We start from the raw sequence: 22,162 nt of genomic DNA, 5'->3' as shown, positions 1-22,162 counted from the left end.
GTACTGAAGGGGCATGTTGGCCCCTGTCTTTCAGATGCACTTAGCTATTGGAAATTGTGCTGTACGTCTTGTGCAAGCAACTCGGACTCCTCTAGGTAACCTATTTATAGAGCACTTATCCTGATATGCTTGAACAAAGCTTATGCGGAGATTAGACTGCTGACGATTATTACTGTGGCTTTCAGCCAAGGTGTAATGCTATGATGTGCGTTCATCCTGATTTGCTTGTGGGATATTGACATGTCTTCTCATTGATCATTTGTGCATCCCACTTTTCTCAACACATTTCCCCATCACTTTCCATACAGCAATCAGTCCAATTATTTCTCTTCTTTTTGAAAGTGGAACTGACATGTGAGGGCGGCAGATCCCTTTAACTCACTTTAATCACACAAACCGCATTCGCTGGAATCCCTCCCACTGACAGTCTGGAGGCACACTGATGGACCCCTGCCCTACTCACACTGTTGAAAGTCAGCTTAATGTTGCCGGCATCCAGCGTGGCAGCACGCTTGTCAAAACTGATGACGTGGGCGAAGTCCTCAAAGGTTGTGTTTATTTCTACACTGAAGCTCCGGTCCTACCAAGGAGAGATGGGGGGGGCACAGAGGAGAACAACAGAATTAGGAATTCCCCTATTTCCCTCCAAAAACCACAAAGTGTCAAGAAAGCCTGTTCCAAACCACTCTCTCCAAAATCTGTTACATGTCAATTTCACTCATTACTTTTTTTTAATTCAGAAAAAAGTGAAATTGACAGAAGGTAGACTGTACAGTCATACCTTGGTTTTCAAACGCCTTGGGAGTCGAACATTTTGGCTCCTGAACGATTGAAAACCAGAAATGATTGTTCCAATATTCAAACCTTCTTTGGAACCCAAATGTACGATGCAACTTCCGCGGCTTCCAATTGGCTGCAGGAACATCCTGCAGCCAATCAGAAGCCGTGCCCTGGTTTCCAAACGTTTTGGAAGTCAAACGGACTTCCAGAACGGATTCCGTTCGACTTCCAAGGTATCACTGTACTTGTTTCTCTTCACAGTGAAATTGACACAGATATGAAAACATGGCAGATTTTCCGCTTGTGAAGGAATAACGTTTCAAATGACACTATGGATTCATTGCCAAGAGAAGAAGCTTCTGGAAGAATCATAATTGGACACAGGGAGAAGGTGCAGCCAGCTCTGGGATCATGGAGAGAAGGACAGGTTGGGATTCAGGAGAGGGAGCAGTAGACCAGGAACAACTTATGTGTTTCATTCTCTCCATGTCCCTCCAACGCACACTATGGCCACACCTTCAGAATGTCCTTGATAATCTTCTTTTCATCATGGAAGCGAGCCTTCAGGTCTTCCACGTAGAACTTGAAGAGGTCCAGTGGGGTGGAGCCTGTGGAAGGGGAGAAGAACACATCCTGTTATTCATGCCTACAAGAAGGAGGTTTTTTAAGACAGTGGCTTTTGAACTGCCCTTAGAAGTTTATCAGCGGCCCAGTAAATTACAGACAACAATCCCTGGTAGACCGCTACCAGTCCCCCACCTCACCCAGTAATCTGCAACAACAGAAGAACAGAAAGTGTGTTCTCTGGCTCACTCTCAGTTCAGGCCAGGTGAAAGTGAAGAACCCTGTATCAATGGAAGACCCTAGAACATGGGTGAGGCAGGTGTGGCTCTTCAAGATACTGCTGGACTACAATTCCCATCATCCCTGACCATCGGGGCCATTTTGGCTAGAGCTGATGGGAGCTGAAGTCCACAGCTTCCTCACCCCCTGCATTAAAAACATTCTCCAGAATCCTGTGCAATGTACAGATTCAACGGCAGAAAAATCCATGCAGAAAATGTATCCCCCCAAAAGACAGGGAGTCTGAAAAACACTGAGATAAGATAAGTTGCCTTAAAAACTTGAATGAAGCCAATGGGCGTCCCCAGCTCAGAGCTGCTAACTCTGGTTCAAGGGCTTCAAGCATCAAGCATCATGCTGAAGATCCAAGGTTCCAATTAACAATCTGAGGGCTTGGATCCACTAATTGGAAATGATGAAGGTTGTCTCTGGGATCTTCAACAGGCTAAGCATGTTCTCCTACCTCTGAGTTATAACCTCTGAAAACTAAACTAAAAAAAAAGGGACAGAACCTAGGAATGGAAGTCCCCAAACCCTCCAACCATCCTTTTCCTCCACGGACCACTTTTCATTAGCCGAAGAGTGTTTTTTAATCCCCTGAAACAAGCCATGTTGACCACCATAAGAACAAGAGAGAAGACAATGGTCTGTCTCTGGAAGCAACCATTTTTACTGATGCCCCATGCATTTTGGAAAGGGTTCTTTCCTTCTTCAGGGGCAATTCCTTGCGGGTGGGGAGTTGCTTTCTCTCTTTGTTTTTGTGGTGCTTTTAAACCCCAGCCGCACTGACAAATACCACTCTTCACAGAAGTTGGGCTACGAATGTTCCGCGGTCGACAGCTTTATCTTCCCATTGGTTAGCTGAAACGCCCGTCTTGTCACATCGGCTCAACTAAATCACTACCAGGAGCACAACCCAATGTAGAAATTCACCCGCTCCTGTGGAACCTTTCTGTGGGCCTCAGCTGGTGCTCACACCTACTGCTCTCTGTTGGGCTTTCTGCTCTCTCTTTCCATACATCCCAGACACCTCCCCTTTGGATGAGGGTCACTATGGAGAAGGGGGTGGGGGCAGGGGCTCCTGTCCATCGTCTGCTTACCAGGCTGGCCCAACATGTTGGCAAAGCGTCTGTCGGTGCTGAGGGAGGGGTACAGCTCCATCCAAGTGGACATGGAGTGCAGGCGCCCGCTCTCGTGCAACTCGTCCAAGAAGGCCTGAGCAAGAAGCAGCCTGGTTATTCTACGATAGAGCGAGAGAGATCGGGGAGTCAGCCCCTCCCCCATTTACAGGCCCTGTCGGGGGCGGGGCGGCCCATGTGCTCCAAAGCAGGCCCCCAAACCCCACATTCCCCCTATGCAGCCCAAACACAGCTTATACTGGGAGGGGCTGGGTTTTTTTAAGACCTCTTCTCCAAACGTTTCCTAGGAAATCAGGAATACTTTTCAGGTCAAAGCAAACACTGTCTGTGTCAAGAGCATGCAAAATAGGCTCTGCCTTTGCTCTGTTGCCAAACCATCTTAACAATTCCTTTATCTTCAAGATAATTGCAGGGACATAAAGGGACGTGGGTGGCGCTGTGGGTTAAACCACAGAGCCTAGGACTTGTCGATCAGAAGGTTGGCAGTTTGAATCCCCGCAATGGGGTGAGCTCCCGTTGCTCGGCCCCTGCTCCTGCCAACCTAGCAGTTCGAAAGCACATCAAAGTGCAAGTAGATAAATAGGTACCACTCCGGCGGGAAGGTAAACGGCGTTTCCATGTGCTGCTCTGGTTCGCCAGAAGCGGCTTAGTCATGCTGGCCACCTAACCCGGAAGCTGTACGCCGGCTCCCTCGGCCAATAAAGCGAGATGAGCGCCGCAACCCCAGAGTCGGTCACGACTGGACCTAATGGTCAGGGGTCCTTTACCTTTTTTTAAAGCAGCAGATGATTACAAATGTGGCTACAAGAGAGAAGGTATGAAGCTGCCTCGTTCCCATCAAGCCCATGGTCCATCTAGCCTAGTAATTGCATACTCAGACTGGCAGCAACTCTCTGGGGTGTTAGGCAGACGTCCCCCCAACCCCAGGCAGGGCCTGAACGGGGACCTTCTGCAACCAAACCATGTGCTCTGCCCTTCCGCAAGGCTGCCTCCCACTTCCCAAACAGGGGCTCAGGGTTCCCCCCATTGATCGTGCCCCCCCCAAAGCTGCAGCTACCTGGAAGGCTTCCCTGTTCTTGCGCTGCTGGCGCCTCTCCCGCAGCCGGCCGCGCTCACGTTCCTCCTCCTCCTCTCTTTCCAGGGTCCGGATGTGCTCCTCAAAGCAGATCAAGGCGTCCTCCTTGTCCATGTCTGAAAGAGGTGGGAGGGGCCCGAGCTCAGCTGGGCAAGAGGGTGCATCGCTCTGGGCCAGCAAGGTGGGGCAGGCTACAGCACAGGGAAACAGGGAGGGGAGTCTATCATCTCTGACTGGGGGTGGGGGGATCTGGGTGGGGAGAGGCATGTGGTGCTGGAGGGGCGGGGTGGGGGTGGCAGCAGCAAGGAGAGCCAAAGGCCAGAACATCTGAGCACTGCTTCTACGCTTTATAGCCCTAGAACCAAAGCTTTCAGGACTTCTGGAAAGCACAGCAAACTCAAAACAGGTCACAGCCAAAACACCCATGCCAACAGAATACATTTATTTCAAGGGGTTAATCACAGTATTCAGGATTTCAGGGTCTCAGGGTCTCCCTTTATTTTATTTATTAACAACAGATATAGATTTGGATATTGATAGGTGTCTGAGCTTTTCCCACTTGAAACTGAAGGGCTCCACCCCACCCCATTAGTGAGTCTGTCGTGCGCACAGAGCCTCATAGGAGCCCCTGTGATTCTGGAACTTCCACCTGGGAGGGGTGTGCGTTCGCCTAGGGGGCTTTGTGCGGGGAAAGAGAGAAGGACTAGGGAGGTGGAAGGCGCCTCACTTTGCAGGTCTTCATCCTCGGCAAAGCTGGGGTTGTCCATGAGGTACTGCTGGGCTTCGGACCAGGTGGTCTGGAAGCTGACGCGGCTCATGCTGTCCAAGATGCTCTTCAGAGCCTGGATGTTCCTCTTGCGCAGCTGCTTGGCGTGCTCCTGGGTGGGGGGCAGAGGACAGCATTGGGGGACGGAACCCACCCCAGCAGGGCACCTGGCTTCCTGCCCCCAACCTTCTCCATTATGAGGACTGGGGAGGTGATGGGCAGGGAGGGAATTCTGGGAGATGGAACGCCTGGATTCTATGCAAACAATCAACCACCTCTGTCCTCCTTTGCTCACACTCCTTGTTTTTGTTTTACCTTCTCCTTTTTGGCCAGGAAGAAGAGAACATCATCGTAGATCTCCTTGCGGTCACGCTCTGGCACCACAGCCCACACTTCCAGCTCCCCAAACATCTGCTCAGCTTTCCTGGGGGGACAGGAAAAGAAAGGAAGCAAGCAGCAGGGGGGTGATGCTGCTGCAGTGTGGTCAAGGGGGCGCATGCACACAGAGGCCCTCTGGCTTGGCCACAGCCAGGAGCACCAAGCTCGATTCTTCTCTCTCTTTTTAACTAGTGCCAGGAAGCTTATTCCCACATTACAGGGAACACAGGTACATGTGTTCGTGTGAAAGGGTGTGCAATTGCTGATCTGTTCAGCTCAGCTAGTTGTGTACAGAGATACATAGGTTGTACGCTTGCTGCACATCAGGTGCAAATAAGGGTACGAGTGTACAGCTCAGCTCTCTGACTGCACTGCAACACGTGAACACTCCTACTGGAACTGTTGGAAAATACAGGGCTAAGAGAAACTCTGGAGCTTGAAAGAGGAATCTTGCAGGCTGGAGCTGGGACTTATGCCCCCTGATCTGCCACAGAAGGTATGTGCTGCTTCTTCAGGTACCAAGGGGAGCAGAGGCATGCAACAATGGCCCTCGTGATTGGCCAGGCTTTAATATCAATAATAGGCAGTAGAAGCCTTCTCCTTTGCCTGGTCAACAGCAACCAAAAGCTACTTCTGCTCTGAAATTCAAACTCCAGATTATTCGGCATTTCCAGTTCGAGCCCCCTCAGTTTCACCAATGAGGACTCTGAGCTGAAGAATGATCCCTCCCTCCTGGTCTAAGCTTGACTGATGGGTCCTGCCAGACCCCAACATAAAGCCTGGAACATGATGACTTGCACTTGACGGTACCCACTGACTGGGCAGACATGGAGTGACACCTCCTCTGTCCAGGGCCAATCAAATCAGACTCAGAACAGGGTGGGAAGGGCCAGGAAGAAACCTGCAGGTGCCCTAGCTCCCTCCTTAAAGAGCCTGAAAGTGCCCCCTACTCAAAGAGAACTACTGCACTGGGATCCTGCCCCTCTGCAAGAAACCCGTCTGCAACTTTGGCACCCTCTACCTGTAGCGGGTGATGGAGCTCATCTTGCTGTGCTGCTCCAGGAAGCGCTGCAGCTCCTCTTTGGCTTCCTTGGCCCGGAGCCGGGCCTCTTCCTTCTCCTCCTTGTCCCGCTGCGCCTTGTAAGCATTGAAAGCCTGCTTCTTCTCGCTCAGCTTGGGCAAAGCGCTGGGGCACAAGGCAAGAGGGTCATCCAGGGTTGCTCTCCAGAGGCGGCACCCATCCGTGACAAGGGGTGAGGGAGAATGGGGGGAAGGAGTGCTAGGGAATTCCCAGCCACACAACACTCTGGACCAGGCAAAGGCTAAGACTAGCTGGACTTTTTCTCCTTCCTGCAACAGTCAGGATTTCCAACTGTGCAGTGAAGCAGGCTGGGGGCTGAAATGACACTGTGGGGAAGGAAGGGGCATTCGTTTCAGACTGTACCTGAACCGCGGGTCGGTGCTGATGAGCTTCATGGCCTGCTCCCACGACGCACTTGCTGGGACGCCCTGGAGCCAGAGAGCAGCAGCGTTTCAGCCAAAATGGCACCACCACCTTCCCATTCCAGCTTGACTGGCCCCACCCACTTCACCCCTCATCTCAGAACCAGTTTACACAATCGTAGTCAAGTTTTTGCCTGGACTGCGCCAATGCAGGCTACGTGTTTGCTCGTTCCTAGGAGGGAATCTCTGGTCCTCCAGCCCACCCACTTGCCCCTGTCAGTACCTTGTCCTTGAGCAGCTCCTTAAAAGCTTGTTTGGCTTCTTCCTTGTTGCTCCAGGCATTGCCAGGGCCACGGTCTTCCTCGTCTCTCCGGACAGGATCACAACTGGCCCAGGAAACAAACAAACCCCCCAAAGGTATCAGATGGAGCAATGCCAGCGCTCAATCCAGGGTTTCTCAAATGAATTCGGGTCTTCCCTTCTCACCTGCCTGTGGGCAACTCAGAAGGAGGACCTAAGCTCAATACTTCTGAGTCCCAGGGTACACAGAGGCATTCCACACCTCTGATACTGGATGCAGTAACCCAGCCATAATGGAGGTACAGACACCCCCAACTTCCACACATAAGGCTTTGTGAATGGGGGTGAATGGATATTAAAGATGGTTGCAGCAGGAGTTCTACTTCCTTCCCTTTACACCTGCCACACACACACACACACACACACACACCCATCCCAACCTCTTGGCAAAGGGTGGAAGCTTCCGCATCCCTGAAGGGGAGAAACTCTCCAGCCCCTCCCTCCATGGAGCCAAAGAAGCGGGCGCTGGAATTCTAGCCTGTACCACTTCAGGTAACCGGTGGGCATGTCATGTTGTTGTTGTTGTTGTTTTAAATGGATTTTATTAGTATTTTCCACACAACAACAACAACACGAAAGATATAAAAAAATAATAATACACAACACACAAAAATCAACATTCAAAAACTAAAAAAAAACCACAACAAAAACAAAATAACAAAAACAAATCCATATCTTACAAGTTAATATTATAAACACTAAAACAACAAGACATTGACTTCCACCAATCCCACAGCACCTCCTTTATCTCTCATTGTGTCTTCCTGTTTTCTTTATCATCTCTTTCCTAACATCTAGAGATATAAATCCTTCTTTCATATCCTTTCACTTCACAAGGTTATTCCAGACTCAGACAGATTTCTGCCCTCGAACCTTGACTTTTGAGGTATTCATTTAGGCAATTAGATCTCCCTTTTCCTCCTTTTCTACTTTCCCATTTTGTAACAGTTTATATATTTTTGAGAGAGTCTGTTGGTTGTTATATAAAATTTCTTTTTCCCATACTGAGATTTTTTTTATCAAACCCCTTAAGCTTACTATCCTTCTCAAATATTGTTTTTAATTGGAAGTATTCTAACCAATTCACTCCCCTCTCTTTTAATTCTTCAAATTTCTTTACTGTTGGGCAATCTTTTATCTCTTCTACAAGTTCCCTATATGTTAGCCAGCTATCTTTCATATTGCTTCTATGCAAGGCTGATGACTCTATAGGTGATAGCCACCAGGGAGTTTTGGCTGTTACTATTGTTTTATTTCTTTCCCAGACTTCGAATAGGGCCTTTCTCTCCAAATGGTTAGTGAATCCTCTTTGTGCTTTTATTTTATCGTGACCCAGGTAACCATGCCACCCAAAAACTTTGTCCCAGCCCTCCAGGTCCAAGATTTTCGGTATCTGTCAGTAACATCCAATCTTTCAGCCATGTCATGTTGTTGTTTTTCTTAATGCACCCTAATAAGAAAATAAAACCTCCCTGTTTGTACGAATCCAGCACATCAGGGACAGGGCACACTAAACCTTTTCTCTCTGGTGTACTAGGCTGTTATATGCCCCCAATGGGGAAAAACAGCAACAACCAGCCGACACCTCCTGCGCTAAACACAATGCAAAATGACACACTCCAGAGCTCTATGACCACCTGCAATAGTGTGGGTGGAGGGGAAACTGTGGCTTATTTTGCAGGAATAGAATATCACTTCCATAATCACCCCCCGCTTGGTGTTCCCTTTCCAATTCCCCAAGGTGGTGGGGGGGAAGAGACTCCACAAACCCCCAGTTTGAAAGCCAAGCCTGGATGGGGGAGCCTGTAGCTGTCTATGAGCTGCGGACCACAAGTCCCATCATCCTTGGCCATTGGCCATGCTGGCTGAAGCTGATGGGAGCTGGAGTCGTCGTCCCCCCAAAACCCAAGGAGGCCTTAATCCCACACCCTCTCTGTCCGCCGCCCCTCATGCCACCTGCTTGCGATCTCCTCCTCAGCTGCAGTCGGCCCGCCCTCCGTGCCTGGCGTTTCCTGTCCTTCGATGCCCCCGGTGCCTTCTGTGTCTGAGGTGGCTGCGGAGGATGGGGTTGGGCTGTCAGGGCCCGACAGTGGCGCCTCTGGTTGCTGAGGCTGCTGTTGCCGCCTAAGGAAGAGGACAAGATCAGGCTTCAGAGCATTGTGCGCCAGAACACGCACACAAGAAACAGGCACCATTCATACATAGCTTGGTGGTATTCTGGATCCTTTGCTGCCCCTTGAGGCTCAGGTGCCCTTGGTGGCAAGGAGTGCCTTTGGCTGGTGGCCCAGCTACGCCCCTAACCAGACAGGGACAACCTAACTTCTGTCTCTTATGCTCTGGTTATACATGGGGCTGCCTCTGAACACTGTTTGGAAACTTCAGCTGGTGCAGAATTCAGCGGACAGGTTGCTCAGCAGGGAAAGACTGTTTGAGCATATGATGCCAATCCTGACCCAACTGCACTGGCTGCCAATTAGTTTCCAATGCAAAGTGCTGCTTTTGACCTATAAAGCCTTAAATGGCTCAGGGCCGCAATACCTCAAGGACTGCCTTTCCCAATGTAAATCCAACCTGGACCCCGTGATCATCCTCTGAGGCACTTATTCATGTGCCTTCTCCCATGAGAGGTTTGGAGGGTGACCACATGAGGCCTTTTCTGCATTGGCTGTATGTAAGCCATTCTGGGAGCCATTTTGGGCTGAAGGGCATGGCACTAAGGATCTAAATAAATAAATCACTAGCCAATAAATAAATAGCCAAATAAATAATTCTGCCACCCGCCAAAGAGATCTTTTCTCTCCTTGTCAAGGGCTAGAAGCAGGGGAAAGAGAGAGAGAGATGCTGAACGAGGCTAGCACACCATAAAATAGGGCCTCTGGGAGCCTTGGAAGTCTCAGTCACGGTGGATCTTGCCTGAGCCTCTTCTGGAGGTGGAATGGATGTTTTCAAGCTTCTTGCACTGTCCATAAGGGTTGTGACCCTCCAGGTGTTGCTGGCCTCCAAATCCCATCAACCCCAGCCAGCAGGGCCAGTGGTCAGGAATGATGGGATGTGGAGTCCCAACAGCTTCCCTTACCCCTTGCTCTCTCTAAAAGCAACTTCAACACAAGAAAGTTAGTTTTTTGGATGCTGAATTCTGGACCCGATGCCAGATTGTTAAGCTGGCTGGAGGAGAAGCCCTTCCTCGCGTGAAGCTCCTCCACAGGGACTTACTCTGCTTCTTCTTCCTCTTCTTTGATCAGTGCTGAGGAAACAAAAGGCAGGGGGTGGTTACCATGGTGACGCTTGAGGAAAGGCAGGGCCCAGCCCCGGCCTAACCACCTCCTGGCGGCCCAGACCCTCACCTTCAATGTCATCAAGGTCACGGGGACGGGTCCAGCGGGACTCCTTGCTCTGAGTGTTGTAGTAATAAGGTTTCCCGGTCTCCGAGCGGTACTCACGCCAGGGGCAGCGTGACAACAGGAGCTGAAGGGGGAGAGAAAGGACACCTTAGGAGCTGCCTGCGCTCTTCCTAAAATGGTGGTGGTGACAAGGTTCCCTCACAAAAACTTCCACCACCACCCCCTTTTTAAAAGACAGAGTCAAAAGGACCATCTGTATATTTGTGCGTATGTGAAGAAGCCAAAGCCCAACACACTGTCACAGTCCAGAGTGACCAAGAGACAAAATGCAGGATGAGGCTATGCAGATGAGAGCAGGCGGGGGTGTCAGTAATTGGGGCACAAGAAGTCAGGAACAAGCTTCACCTTGGCAGCAGTGGAATCCCCAGATGCACCCCCTATTTATTTATTTTTACTTTCCCCGGAATTTGCAAATGGTTGCCTCTCACTCCTATGGGATAGAACGCTGTAGTGAGAACCACGGCTCTGAATACCAGTTGCAGGTGGGCAGAGAGTGCCTGTTCTCAGGTCCCGCTTGCAGGTTTCCCACAGGCACCTTGCTGGCCGCTGTGGGAACAGGATATTGGGCTTGGTGGACTACTGGCCTGATCCTGCAGGCCTATTCTCATGTTCTTTTGTACAGCCCTCCAGATATCTGGCGACCTGCTATCGTGTCTCCTCTTAATCTTCTCCAGGCAAAACATACCCAGCAATTTCAACCACTCCTTGTAGGCTTTGAATCCGAGAACCCTCAATGTGCTTTTTCTTTGGGCTGCTTCTGAATAAGCTCACAGGATTCCCCCCTCCCTTTGTCCCTTGGCTCCTATCTCTGGTCTGCTGGCCTCCACTCCTCAGCATTCAAGATAACTCAACAAAGAGTAAGGCATCTATGTTTGGAATGCAAGGCTAACTAGGGCTCTCACTTCTGCCTTGGACTTCAGCTCGTCTGGCTTTTCCCAGCTTGACTGTTTGGTTTCAGAATTGTAGTAATAAACTCGCCCATCCGGAGCGCGATGCTCAGTCCATGAAGGCTTCTGAGGAAAAAGAGGAGGAGAAGAAAATGGGACACTTTGCAGGAGGTTTTTCTTGCATGGATATCTTACAATCACACCATATCAAAATAGAAACTGGAACTGAGCAAAAAATTTAAAATCCAGTATTCTGAGAATATCAGCTTCCATTTTCAATAAATAAGTAGTAAAAAAAAAAAAAGCAAGTTTCTAGCGCCTGTAATTATGAAGATAGGGTTCAAACCATGTAAGCAACACCACAAGAAAATCTCCTAAGTCTCAGGGTTGTGGGAAAGGCTGTCTAGTAATAAATTTCCTATAGTCAAGGAGTTGGGAAGTTTTAGCGCCCAGTTTAGTTTCATGTTTGGTTTTATGGGATGCGGGTAGCACTGTGGTCTAAACCACAGAGCCTAGGGCTTGCCAATCAGAAGGTCGGCAGTTCGAATCCTCTCAACGGGGTGAGCTCCCGTTGCTCAGTCCCTGCTCCTGCCAACCTAGCAGTTTGAAAGCACGTCAAAGTGTAAGTAGATAGATAGGTACCGCTCTGGCGGGAAGGTAAACGGCGTTTCCGTGCGCTGCTCTGGTTCTCCAGACGCGGCTTAGTCATGCTGGCCACATGACCCGGAGCTGTACGCCGGCTCCCTCGGCCAATAAAGCGAGATGAGCGCAACAACCCCAGAGTCGTCCGCGACTGGACCAAAGGTCAGGGGTCCCTTTACCTTAGTTTCTTTACCACTTCCCATAACAACCAGAATAATTTATGCAAAAGAGGGAAATGAAAAATAAGCTGACACACTGCTTACAAATATAAGCAACCACACTTGATTTCTTTCTCTGGTCTATATCATCAACAAAATACCCCTCGCAGCTGTAAGAGACCCTTCCTCAAGGTTCCTCATCTGAATCAGGAGCTCAACAATTGTGTACACACACAAACTCCCCTCCCCTCCCAGGGCTCCAGTTTTGTTCCTTGTTTCCCAACTTCTATTTGGGGATTTGCTTTTGCACAAATCCAGAAGATCCAGCACTAGAGGAAAAGTGCCAGAGCAGATTGCTCTTCAGTCTCTCTAAACAAGGCCCAACAACATGAGCACAAGGTTTCTAGGATGACAAAATACCCATGAAGTTACAATGCCACTGTGCAAGGCAGGTGCTGGTGGAAGTGGCAGCAGCAAAGCACAAGCCACACACAGCAGATGCCCACTGGCAGGCGTTCCACAAACCACTTTCTACAGTATTAAAAACAATTAAAACAAATGGCAGTCATAGGAATAGGGTGGGTCTTCTGCTTGCCACTGAGCTACGCTTCCTCCCCATGAGTTGTGCCTCTTCCTCATCCACAGGCACTATCCAGTCAGTGCCTCAGCCACACCTCTACACAACATTCACATTGACACAAATAATTGTTCCAGTTGGGGGGAGAATCACATTTTCTCCAGCAACAGAAATAAAAGCTGGAGTTTTGAGCGCTGGGAACATGCAAACTAGCTGACCATGGAAGTGGAACCTTGAAGGAGGCTGCCCTTAAACTCCCCATAACAAAAAGAGTGACAACTGAGCATTTAATTCATCCTCTGAAACTGGTGCTTGGCCAGTTACTCACCACAGGGGCTCCTTGGGTCGCCGTGGCTGCAAATCAAGAGAGCAGAGATTAGACCAGGTACAGTGGCTTAGTGCTGAAGAGGTTCAAGCTTCTAGGAACCAATTTCAATTTCTCTATAAAGGGGGAGCAAAAGGAAGCTTGCAGAAACAACCATCTCAACTGGACTGGCACTGGATGGTAGGACTGCCAGTGTTTTCTGGTTAAAGGTGCTGTGCCTTTGAGAGCAACGAATCAGGCAAAATTTCAACGGATGTAGTTAATGCTCCTCTCTGCACTGAGAGGCTACAGCATGCAGCCGTAGAAGACACAGTAACTCCACTGCAAAGAAAGGCCAGGGCGAGAAGCAGCAGGTTTCTCTGTTGTTGGCTTTTTCACACAGAGCCTGCTCCTGATCTGGATGCACCCTCCCCTCAAGGACAAATCCACTGGGATACTCACCATTGGATGGGTCTGCTGCAGGACCTGCCTGTCAAAAGAGAAATGGGAGCTAAATCAAGGCGTTTGGAACCTGCTCTGTCCGAAACTGGAGCGAATTCCTGAGCCTCTTGCCCTCAAGGCACTCTACATGTTGCAAAAAGATTGGCTAGGCAAAGTGATTTGGAGCAGAGAGGTGCGAGGCATGTGAAGTGTTAAGCATGTGTGTGCATGCTCATGTGCACAGGTTCTGCTGCTGCATTCTAAGTCACCCCCTCCCATGACAACTTTGCTCCTGAAAAACAGGCCACTGGCCTCTCCTCTTGCCTATTTAGTAAGGCCCAACAGCACCGACTATCTCTTTCAACACTCATCCACATACCCAGATGCTCGAGATACATCAAAGGCCAGCAAACGCTGCCACATCTGCCTGGGCCAAATTGATAACACGACCCACAGCTTGGTGACCCTAGGAGCAGCAGCCAGCAGGAAACCCTTCTCCAATAGTGTGGCCAACTTTTTTCTTTATGACTTTGTCGTCATCAAGAGCACATTTGGAGTAATAAACAACCCAGTTTCAGCGGCTACTGCAGTACACATGCAACCCTTTGTGCCCTGGGGTTGTTTCGCCCTCTACTGGCAGGGAGAGGCAAGCAGGAATGTAAGCCACAGTCAAGATCATGGGTAGGCAAACTAAGGCCTGGGGGCCGGATTCAGCCCCATCACCTTCTAAATCTGGTCTGCGGACTATTATTTTGCTTATCGGCTTAAGGAGACTAACAGAAGAGATCGTAAAGGAAAAATAGAAATTATATGAACAAGATATGATGTGGAAACACCAAGATAAGACTGGATAGAATTATGAATTTTGTTTGGACTGACTGGGACTGATTTGGACATTAACGCAGTAATAAGAAGATGATCTGAATCCCCCTTTGGATCTTGAAGTATGGGTTCCCCCAACAAAATTTAAAAATTTGGCTTTGTAATTTGGAATTTATGTGATGTGATTTAATTTGATGTGATTGGCCAGTTAATAAAAATTATTTTTTAAAAATAATAATAAATCTGGTCTGCGGACTGTCCGGGAATGTGTAGAATGTGTGGTTTTATTTAAAATGCATCTCTGGGGCATAGGAATTCGTTCATTTGCCCCCCCCCAAATATAGCTGGCCCCCCGCAAGGTCTGAGGGACAGTGGACCGCCCCCTTCCTGAAAAAGTTTGCTGACCCCCGGTCAAGATCAAAAGGCTGTCCTACAGATATACAGGCATGTCGCCAAACTCCTAGTGTGAGTGCCACTACCAGCAGCCTTGCCACAAACTGGAGACCCTTATCTCACTATAACCCCCTGAGATCTATGCCCCTCCCAGATACTCACCCCTCCAGAGACAGCAACAGGCCCACCTGGCACCCCAGGCATTATCATCCCAGGCAGCATTGGTGGTACCATTGTGGGCATCTGGGGGAAACAACCCAAAAATGGTATAAGTCGTAAGAAGATGGTCAGAAAGACAAGCAAAGGCTTTCTGGGAAAGGCCTTACCTGTCCAAGGGGTGGGGGTCCAGGCATGGGTGGGATCATTGGGGGGGGAGGCATCATCCCTGGAGGCATGGGCGGCATAGGGGGCGGGCGCGGTCCCAATGGGGGCAATCCCATTGGAGGGAACGGAGGTGGGATCCCAGGATGAGGCATCTAGGAGCAAGGAGAAAAAGAGAAAGAATACACTCCAAGTCGCACGTATCCAAAACAGCTGCCAGCAACCATGGCATGACTTCGGCCTCTGTCAAGTAGAAGCAAATTGGGTCCAACATCAGGGCAATAAGAAGGCAACATTTTCACAGGACAACCCCTCCCAAAGCAGCACTGCACTTCAACAGATAGGGAGGGCAATTGTGCGCATATACAAGCTTACAAAATCCTACCGCAGACATGGCGAACTGGCAGACTGAAGTCCAGGCAATGGTCTCCAGTCCACGTTTCACATGCTGCAATTCCGCACCACGACTCAAGTAAAGGAAACGTGTAGAAAGACAACAGGATCTGAACTCCACCAAAGCCTGTAATGACCTTTCAGACTTTCACAGCATTTCACTGCTCACGATTGACAATGATCAGGAATGATTGGAGTTGTAGTTCAGCCACATCTGAAGGGCCACAGATTCCCTACTCCTGTCTTATACTTTGCAAAGCATTATCCACACTATTGGTGCTATATGGTTATTATTATAACGATTATTATTTTGCTGCTCCGGTATATAAAGAGTAGATACAAACACATACTCGTGCCACTTTCACATGTAATCAAAACACATCCTCACATTTATTTAATATTAAATTTATTTCTCCCACACACAAACTTCTTCGACAAAGGAGTCCAAGGTGGATAAAGTAAGATGCATCACCTGTCACATATAACACCTTTATACACTCTTGTGCACACACACACACACACCATACACCCCGTTGCACAGGATCAAGAACCGGAAGGCAGTTTAACATGCTGAGATACAAGCAATTAACTTACAAAGGGAGGAGGCAGAATTGGTGGTGGCGGTGGAGCTGGAGGAAATGGGGCCGGCTGCCCAGGCGGAGGGCCACTGCCTGAATCTGGAGCTGACTGCAAAGAGAGAGGGGAAGGGAGAGAATAAACGTGGGGTGGTGGTAATTGCGAGTTTATTGCTGGGGAGGCAGCTAAAGTGAAAACTGGTGCAAGGGGTATATATTGGGTTTGGATGGGGCAAACCCAGGAATAAATCTCCGCTCAGCCCACAACGTCCATTGATCCCCCTTTGGCAAGTCACACTCCTTGTAATCTAACTTCTCATGCCGTGTTATGAGGTTAAAAATGCCAGTCTGAGCTGTAAGAATGACTCCAGGTGTTAGCTGCCCTTCCTCCAGCCAAAACAAAATGACTTGCTCCCTCTTTTCAGTTACTGCATAATTTGCATTTAATGTGTTGCTCCCCTAATCCTTGCCTTTGCCACCCCTTTGCTCCCCCAAACTAGTTTTTCTGGATCTCCCCTGCTGAGTCTGTTAGAATATACAAATAATCAAACCTTAAGATCCCAACACACGATGAGAAATACTTTTCACCCCAAATGAATAGGCTTCAGTGGCTTTCTTTACTCTTTTGTGAAGTACATGGGCAAAAAACTGGCTTGGGATGCTACTGGCAGGAGACTCAAGTGTGCCTTTTGGTTAGGAGAACCAATCCAGGAAAACAGGCTAACCCAAATAAGAAAGGGACTGCACAATCCTAAACAGATGTCTGGAAGACGTCCCTGGAAGCTAACAACTAAAGTCCAAGCATGCCTGCCCTTCCCTGTTGCATTTATTGCAGGTACACTGCGTCCGGACATAGCAATTCACTTTAGCTATCCTGCCTATCAGCCACTGATGGCTCTTTTCTTGCTGAATAAATAACAAAAGCAAGCAAGCTAATGGCCATCTCCCCAGCTTGCAGTAGTGAATTCCTAATGTGTTTGTGTTCCCAGTCAAATTGGTTTGCTTGGTGAGCATGGAGTGGCTTGCCCAGTGGGGCAGAGCAATAGCCTCTTGGCAGCAATGTCACTGGTGCTTACTGGGAGAGGAAAAGAGGCAGCAAGCTCGGGACTGTGTGTGGATTGGCTCCGCTAGACCATTCACATGGTCCTGATCTTGGCCCTCCCAGTAAACACTTGTGTGGAGGCTATTGTTGTAGCTCCATCCCACAGGGCAACCCCTCTGCACAAGACAGGTCTTTCTCCGTGGTGTCTCCACAGTCATGGAACTCTCTCTCAGTTACCATTCACCATTTAAGTTCTGGCTTTCAATAAAGTCTTAAAAACTTGTACTTTCCCCTACTGCTTTTTCTTAAGAGATTTGGTGACTTCGCGCCATTTCTCTCTTGTGTCTACTGGCCTGTATCTAATCAATGCTTCGTATTCTGCCTGATGGTCTACTGTTTTAATTTCTCTTTGTACATCACCTTACGAATGGCTTGACTCTGAAAAATGACTAATAAATAACTGGGATGAATGAACAAATAATGAACATCCATTAATGCACTTCTCTGTGAAAAATGCACTTCTTTTTGCTATTCCTCTTGAATCTACTGCTTGTTGGTGATGCCAAGTTCTGACACAGGATGTCTGAGAGAGGATGTTTCTTCTGTCCAACGCCATTCATAATTTCATAAAACCTGTCATCCCTTTAATAAACACCATAAGCTTAAGGCAAGTGCTCCAGCCTAATGATCCTTTCAGTTGCCCTTTTTCTGTATGGCAAGTGGAGGATGGCCAGGTTTGGAAAGCAAACTTGGATTAATGGGCACAAACATAGAGATAAACATAAAGCTTGTAGGAGATGAGGATGACTGGGAGCAGAGATGGAGAGTAATAAGGAATGGCTACATTGGGGCATGAGCAACAACATTTGGTGGGAAACGGTAGCATATCTAGAGAATGGCTTCATTCGTTCACAGTAAACCAAATTTTGGCCTACCATGACCGGGCAAAGTGTTGGCTCCTGAAGAACTCCCACCCACTTTCCCTTCTAGCACAGGTGGTTAGTATGGGTTGACTTAGCGCGTCGTCAGGCTCCTCTCCAGGAGAGACACATGAATGGCACCAGTGCCTTATTCCCTCCAGCATAAGAAGATCCCAGATTAGGAAAGAGTTGGGCAGGGACAAGACAATTCTGAATTGCCCTCTTCTATAACTGAGCTAGAGGAAATCTCAGTGTGGGGACATAACACCTAGCCCCTAATTTATTGCCCTAAATCAGAACATAACAAGCTGCCTCGTATCAAGTCAGATGATTGGTCTCTGTAGCTCAACACTTGTCTACTGTTCTTCAGTCTTGGGTCCTCAGATGTTGCTGAGTAACAACTCACATAATCCCTGTCCATTGGCCAAACCTGTTGGGGATGATGGGAGTCCATCAACATCTGGGGATGCAAGGCTGAAGAATGCTCTTCAAGGGAGTCTCTCAGTCCTACCTGGAGATGCCAGGGATCACCAAGCCAGGGACTTTCTGCATGGAGAGCATGGGCTTGACAACTAAGCTACGCTCCTTTTCCTAACGTGGAAGACCCATTCTTAAACCCATTCTTAAACAGGGGAGCCATGGGGCTCTTTCAGCTTCTTGCATGGAAGTTCATTCTACTGCAATCTATCAAGGCTTATTCACTTCTGTGCTGACATCAGCAAACTTGACACTGGTTCCATCCTCAGGGTAGCTTGTACAATCTACTCTGATGCTCTCTGCCCAATACTGAAGTGATTTTCTAAGCCCAGTTCACTGTCTGGAATGGCCGTTTGGATCCCACTTCGGCTGTGGAACAGACTTATTTTATATACACATTATCTGTCTGTGCATGCGTGTCCATGTATAATGCATACCTATCTAGGTCAATGTGTCCACGTATTTGTGCCTACACCTACACATTTGTCTACAATGTCTATCTATCTGCAGGTGGGCCTTCAAACATGCATCCTTCCACATGTGCCTATACTTAGATGTACATGACAAATAAAGATTACTCTTATGCAATTTACATTTAAAGGTGTCTATGTTTATGTATATTAATCAGTGCATGTATTTGTGCATTTATGTGCTTTAGCAGGTGTTCGTACCTATCCCTGCATGCATACATCAGGGTGTGCATACGTATGTATGACACATCCCATTTATTGCTGCGTGCTTGCTCCCATGGACAGTGTTTGTGTGAGAGTTTAGATATGGATGAGCGAGCGGACATGGTGCGGTAGACAGGGTGCCTGTGGTTCAGATTCCTGCTCAGTCATAAAGCTCACTACTGGGTGGCCTTGGGAAGATTGCTATCTCAACTGAATGTAGCTTCTCCTTGTGATCCCAAAACACCTTGGCAAGGAATACTGTACGCTTCAAATTCATCCCCTGGGATAAAGCCGGTGTAAAATCTACACATGCTTTATGTGTGCACCTATTCCCACATGTGCACATGAGTGTTTGCACATGTGGGGTTCATGTAGTTCTGCATGCACCTGTAGAGAGATCTGGATGCTTTTGCATTTCCCCCCTTCCTTTCTGGCATGGTGCATCTAGTTGCACAAACCAGGGTGCCTAACTATCCGGCTGCGCACCCTCCTCCCGGCCTCCTTCCAGCACCCACCTCATTGCTCCGAAGCCTCCCGAGTGGGAGCAAGAAAGGAGAGGAGGAGGAGGAGGCGGGTGGGGAGCACCATCACCATTCCCCCTTGGGTGCAAAAGATGTGGGGGCGACGTGGCGCGTGGAGGATGTCCCCTCCGCCCCTCCCTCTCCCTTGCAAGCTTCCACCGTGCACACACACGCACCCCTCCGCCCCCGAACCCATCTCCGCCCCGGATCTTCGGGGGAGGGGGAATAACAAAGCGGCAGACATTACCATGGCCGAGCCTCGGATCAGCTGGGCGTGCAGGCGGGCAGCTCAGCCCACCCGGCAGTAAGGGCGGCCGCGATTGGAGGAGGCGGGCTGAGGGAGAGGGAGGCGGGCGGGATCCCGGCGGGGGGGGGGGGAGGCAGAAGCGCGGGAGGAGAAGGGGAGCGGGCGAGGGCGGCGAGAGCTCGCCAAGGGCGAGAGGCAGCAGGCCGGGCCGGGGGTCACCCAACCCAAAGTCATAAGCTGGGGTGGTTTTTCCCCCTTTGAAGAGTGCCTCTGAGCATGTGCGGAAAGCCTCTTTCCCACCAGAGGCGGTCGAAGGATGCGCTCCTCCTGGCGCCGAGCTGAGGAGAAAGGAGCATCCGCTTTAGGATGAGGCTGACGCAGCGCAGCCGTGGTTTGGGCGGGAAGAAGGGCCCTCCCCGCCTCCTGGGGGGGCGAAGAGGTGGTCCTTCGGATGGGGGGCAAAGCGCGTGGCAGGCGGGAGAGGCCGGGCTCTCTGCCAGGGTTAGAGGCGCCTCGCCATCAGGAAGGAGGACCAGGGAAAGACAACACGGGCAGCGCAGGACAAAATAAGGGACCACAAAAAAGAGTGGTTCTGAGAGGATGCGCTCTCGACATGGCCTAATCTTGTCTAATCGTTTCCCCTGATGTTTGTGCGCCATTGTATGGCAAGCTCTTGATCAGATAACACGAAGAGAGTGTATTCTACCAAGTCACAGCTCTTTGTTTGCAGCTCTTTAGCTGAGAAAGCATGTCACAATTGGGTCCAACGTGCTTAAAAACAAAACATACCATATATATATATATATATATATATATATATATATAATTACAAGGGTCCAGTGGCGTAGCGTGGGTTGTCAGCACCCGGGGCAAGGCAAGTAATTTGCACCCCCTAACCCGTGGATTTGCGTCCCCTAACCCGTGGATTTGCCCTAACCCCAGATGTTGCGCCCGGTGCGGCCGGCCCCCCCTGCACCCCCCACGCTACGCCACTGCAAGGGTCTAAATTTTATGCCCCACCACCACCTTTGTGCTTGAGGCTCAGACCAATTTTTCCTCCAGCCCCCCTACCCAAGTCAGATTGGCCCTCGTTATCAGCTCCAGTCAACGTGGTCAGATAGGGCTGCCATATGTCTGGATTTTCCCTGACATGTCCTCTTTTGGGGGGGGGGGCAGCATGCCCCTCTGGCCAGATTTTTGTATTTTATATGAAATGTCCAGGTTTTTAGGTTTTTTTTATTTCTTAACTTTTTATTATGATTATTCTTTAATTTTATATGCGGGGTGTTAGGGTATCCAGCAGCCGCCAGACCTTCCATGGGTGGCACTAGGCCTGGCACGATTTCCATCAGCTTTTCCTGGCACAGCCTTCCCAGGGCCATAGCTGTCAACTTTCAGATTTGAAAATAAGGGATCAGCAGCCTCGAAAATAAGGGATCAGCAGCCTCACCTGTCCCAGGGAGCCTTGAAAATAAGGGATCAGCAGCCTCACCTGTCCTGGGGACAGTCTACGGGATATCTAACAATCCGGGACAGCAGCAGGAAGCAGCGGGAAACGGCGCTGGAATAAGGGAATTTCCCGCAAAAAAGGGAAGGTTGACAGCTATGCCCAGGACCGCTCGACTTCCCATCTGAAGAACAGGAGGCCAAAGACAGCAAAGGTAAGAGAGGGAAGAAGGGGGCGAGGAAGGAGTCAAAGGCAGGGAGGGAGCAAGCGAACAAGATGTGGGATGGTGTGTGTATATGTGCCCCAAACGTGTCTGGGTTTGGGGGCTTTGGAATATGGCAACCCTAGAGGGATGATGGGAGCTGTAGTCCAAAAATGTGAAGAGCTATATATTACCAAGGTAAAGGGACCCCTGACCGTTAGGTCCAGTCGTGGACGACTCTGGGGTTGCAGCGCTCATCTCGCTTTATTGGCCAAGGGAGCCGGTGTACAGCTTGCGGGTCATGTGGCCAGCATGACTAAGCTGCTTCTGGCGAACCAGAGCAGCGCACGGAAACGCCGTTTACCTTCCCGCCGGAGTGGTACCTATTTATCTGCTTGCACTTCTGCCGACCTTCTGATCGGCAGGCCCTAGGCTCTGTGGTTTAACCCACAGCACCACCCGCATCCCTATATATTACCTTTAAAAGGAGCTTGGTGGGCAGAAATCAGTAGGTGACTTATTTTCTTCTCTTTTCATAGCATGGGGAATAAATACCACCTTCACATTAGACTGCTGTTAAAAGCACAGTTATGGTGGCCTGGCTGATGGAAGCAAAGCGTTGGACAAAGTTGGGGTAAAGCAAATATCAGATGAACACAAAAATGATTAACCGTAAATAGTCCCATCACAAGTGCAGGGAAACATGATGCAATTAAAAGCCTAAAAGCAAATGAGTCACCAGGTAAAGAAGGTTGCACAGCCTCATTTTGTAAAAAGAACTAGTAACACCAATTTTATGTAATTTATTAAATGTGGTTATGGTAGGAGAGCAGATTCCATCTGCATGGAAGGAAACTCAAACTGTAGTTATTAAAAAAACCAGATAAGACAGGGAAATGGTGTGTTTGCATCAGGCTTTAAATGAAAGACTTCC

General features: G+C 49.3%; 1 protein-coding gene across 1 annotated transcript in view; it reads right to left on the bottom strand.

Moving 5' to 3' along the window:
• PRPF40B (pre-mRNA processing factor 40 homolog B) overlaps window positions 1-19,681 on the bottom strand; it is a 29,439-nt gene extending 9,758 nt beyond the window's left edge. The window contains 20 exon segments of the mRNA XM_083599623.1: window positions 464-580; window positions 1,297-1,388; window positions 2,724-2,856; window positions 2,858-2,863; window positions 3,820-4,028; window positions 4,565-4,715; window positions 4,919-5,027; window positions 6,003-6,167; window positions 6,426-6,490; window positions 6,708-6,810; window positions 8,741-8,908; window positions 9,998-10,028; window positions 10,129-10,249; window positions 11,088-11,198; window positions 12,778-12,803; window positions 13,216-13,243; window positions 14,572-14,652; window positions 14,736-14,885; window positions 15,718-15,810; window positions 19,580-19,681. Coding sequence (XP_083455749.1) covers window positions 464-580; window positions 1,297-1,388; window positions 2,724-2,856; window positions 2,858-2,863; window positions 3,820-4,028; window positions 4,565-4,715; window positions 4,919-5,027; window positions 6,003-6,167; window positions 6,426-6,490; window positions 6,708-6,810; window positions 8,741-8,908; window positions 9,998-10,028; window positions 10,129-10,249; window positions 11,088-11,198; window positions 12,778-12,803; window positions 13,216-13,243; window positions 14,572-14,652; window positions 14,736-14,885; window positions 15,718-15,810; window positions 19,580-19,582 — 1,962 coding nt within the window. The 5' untranslated portion in view covers window positions 19,583-19,681.
• Window positions 19,682-22,162: the final 2,481 nt, after the last annotated feature.

Source organism: Podarcis filfolensis, assembly GCF_964270895.1.
Source record: "Podarcis filfolensis genome assembly, chromosome: 2".
Lineage (NCBI taxonomy): Eukaryota > Metazoa > Chordata > Lepidosauria > Squamata > Lacertidae > Podarcis > Podarcis filfolensis.
This window is presented reverse-complemented; position numbering and strand designations above follow the sequence as displayed.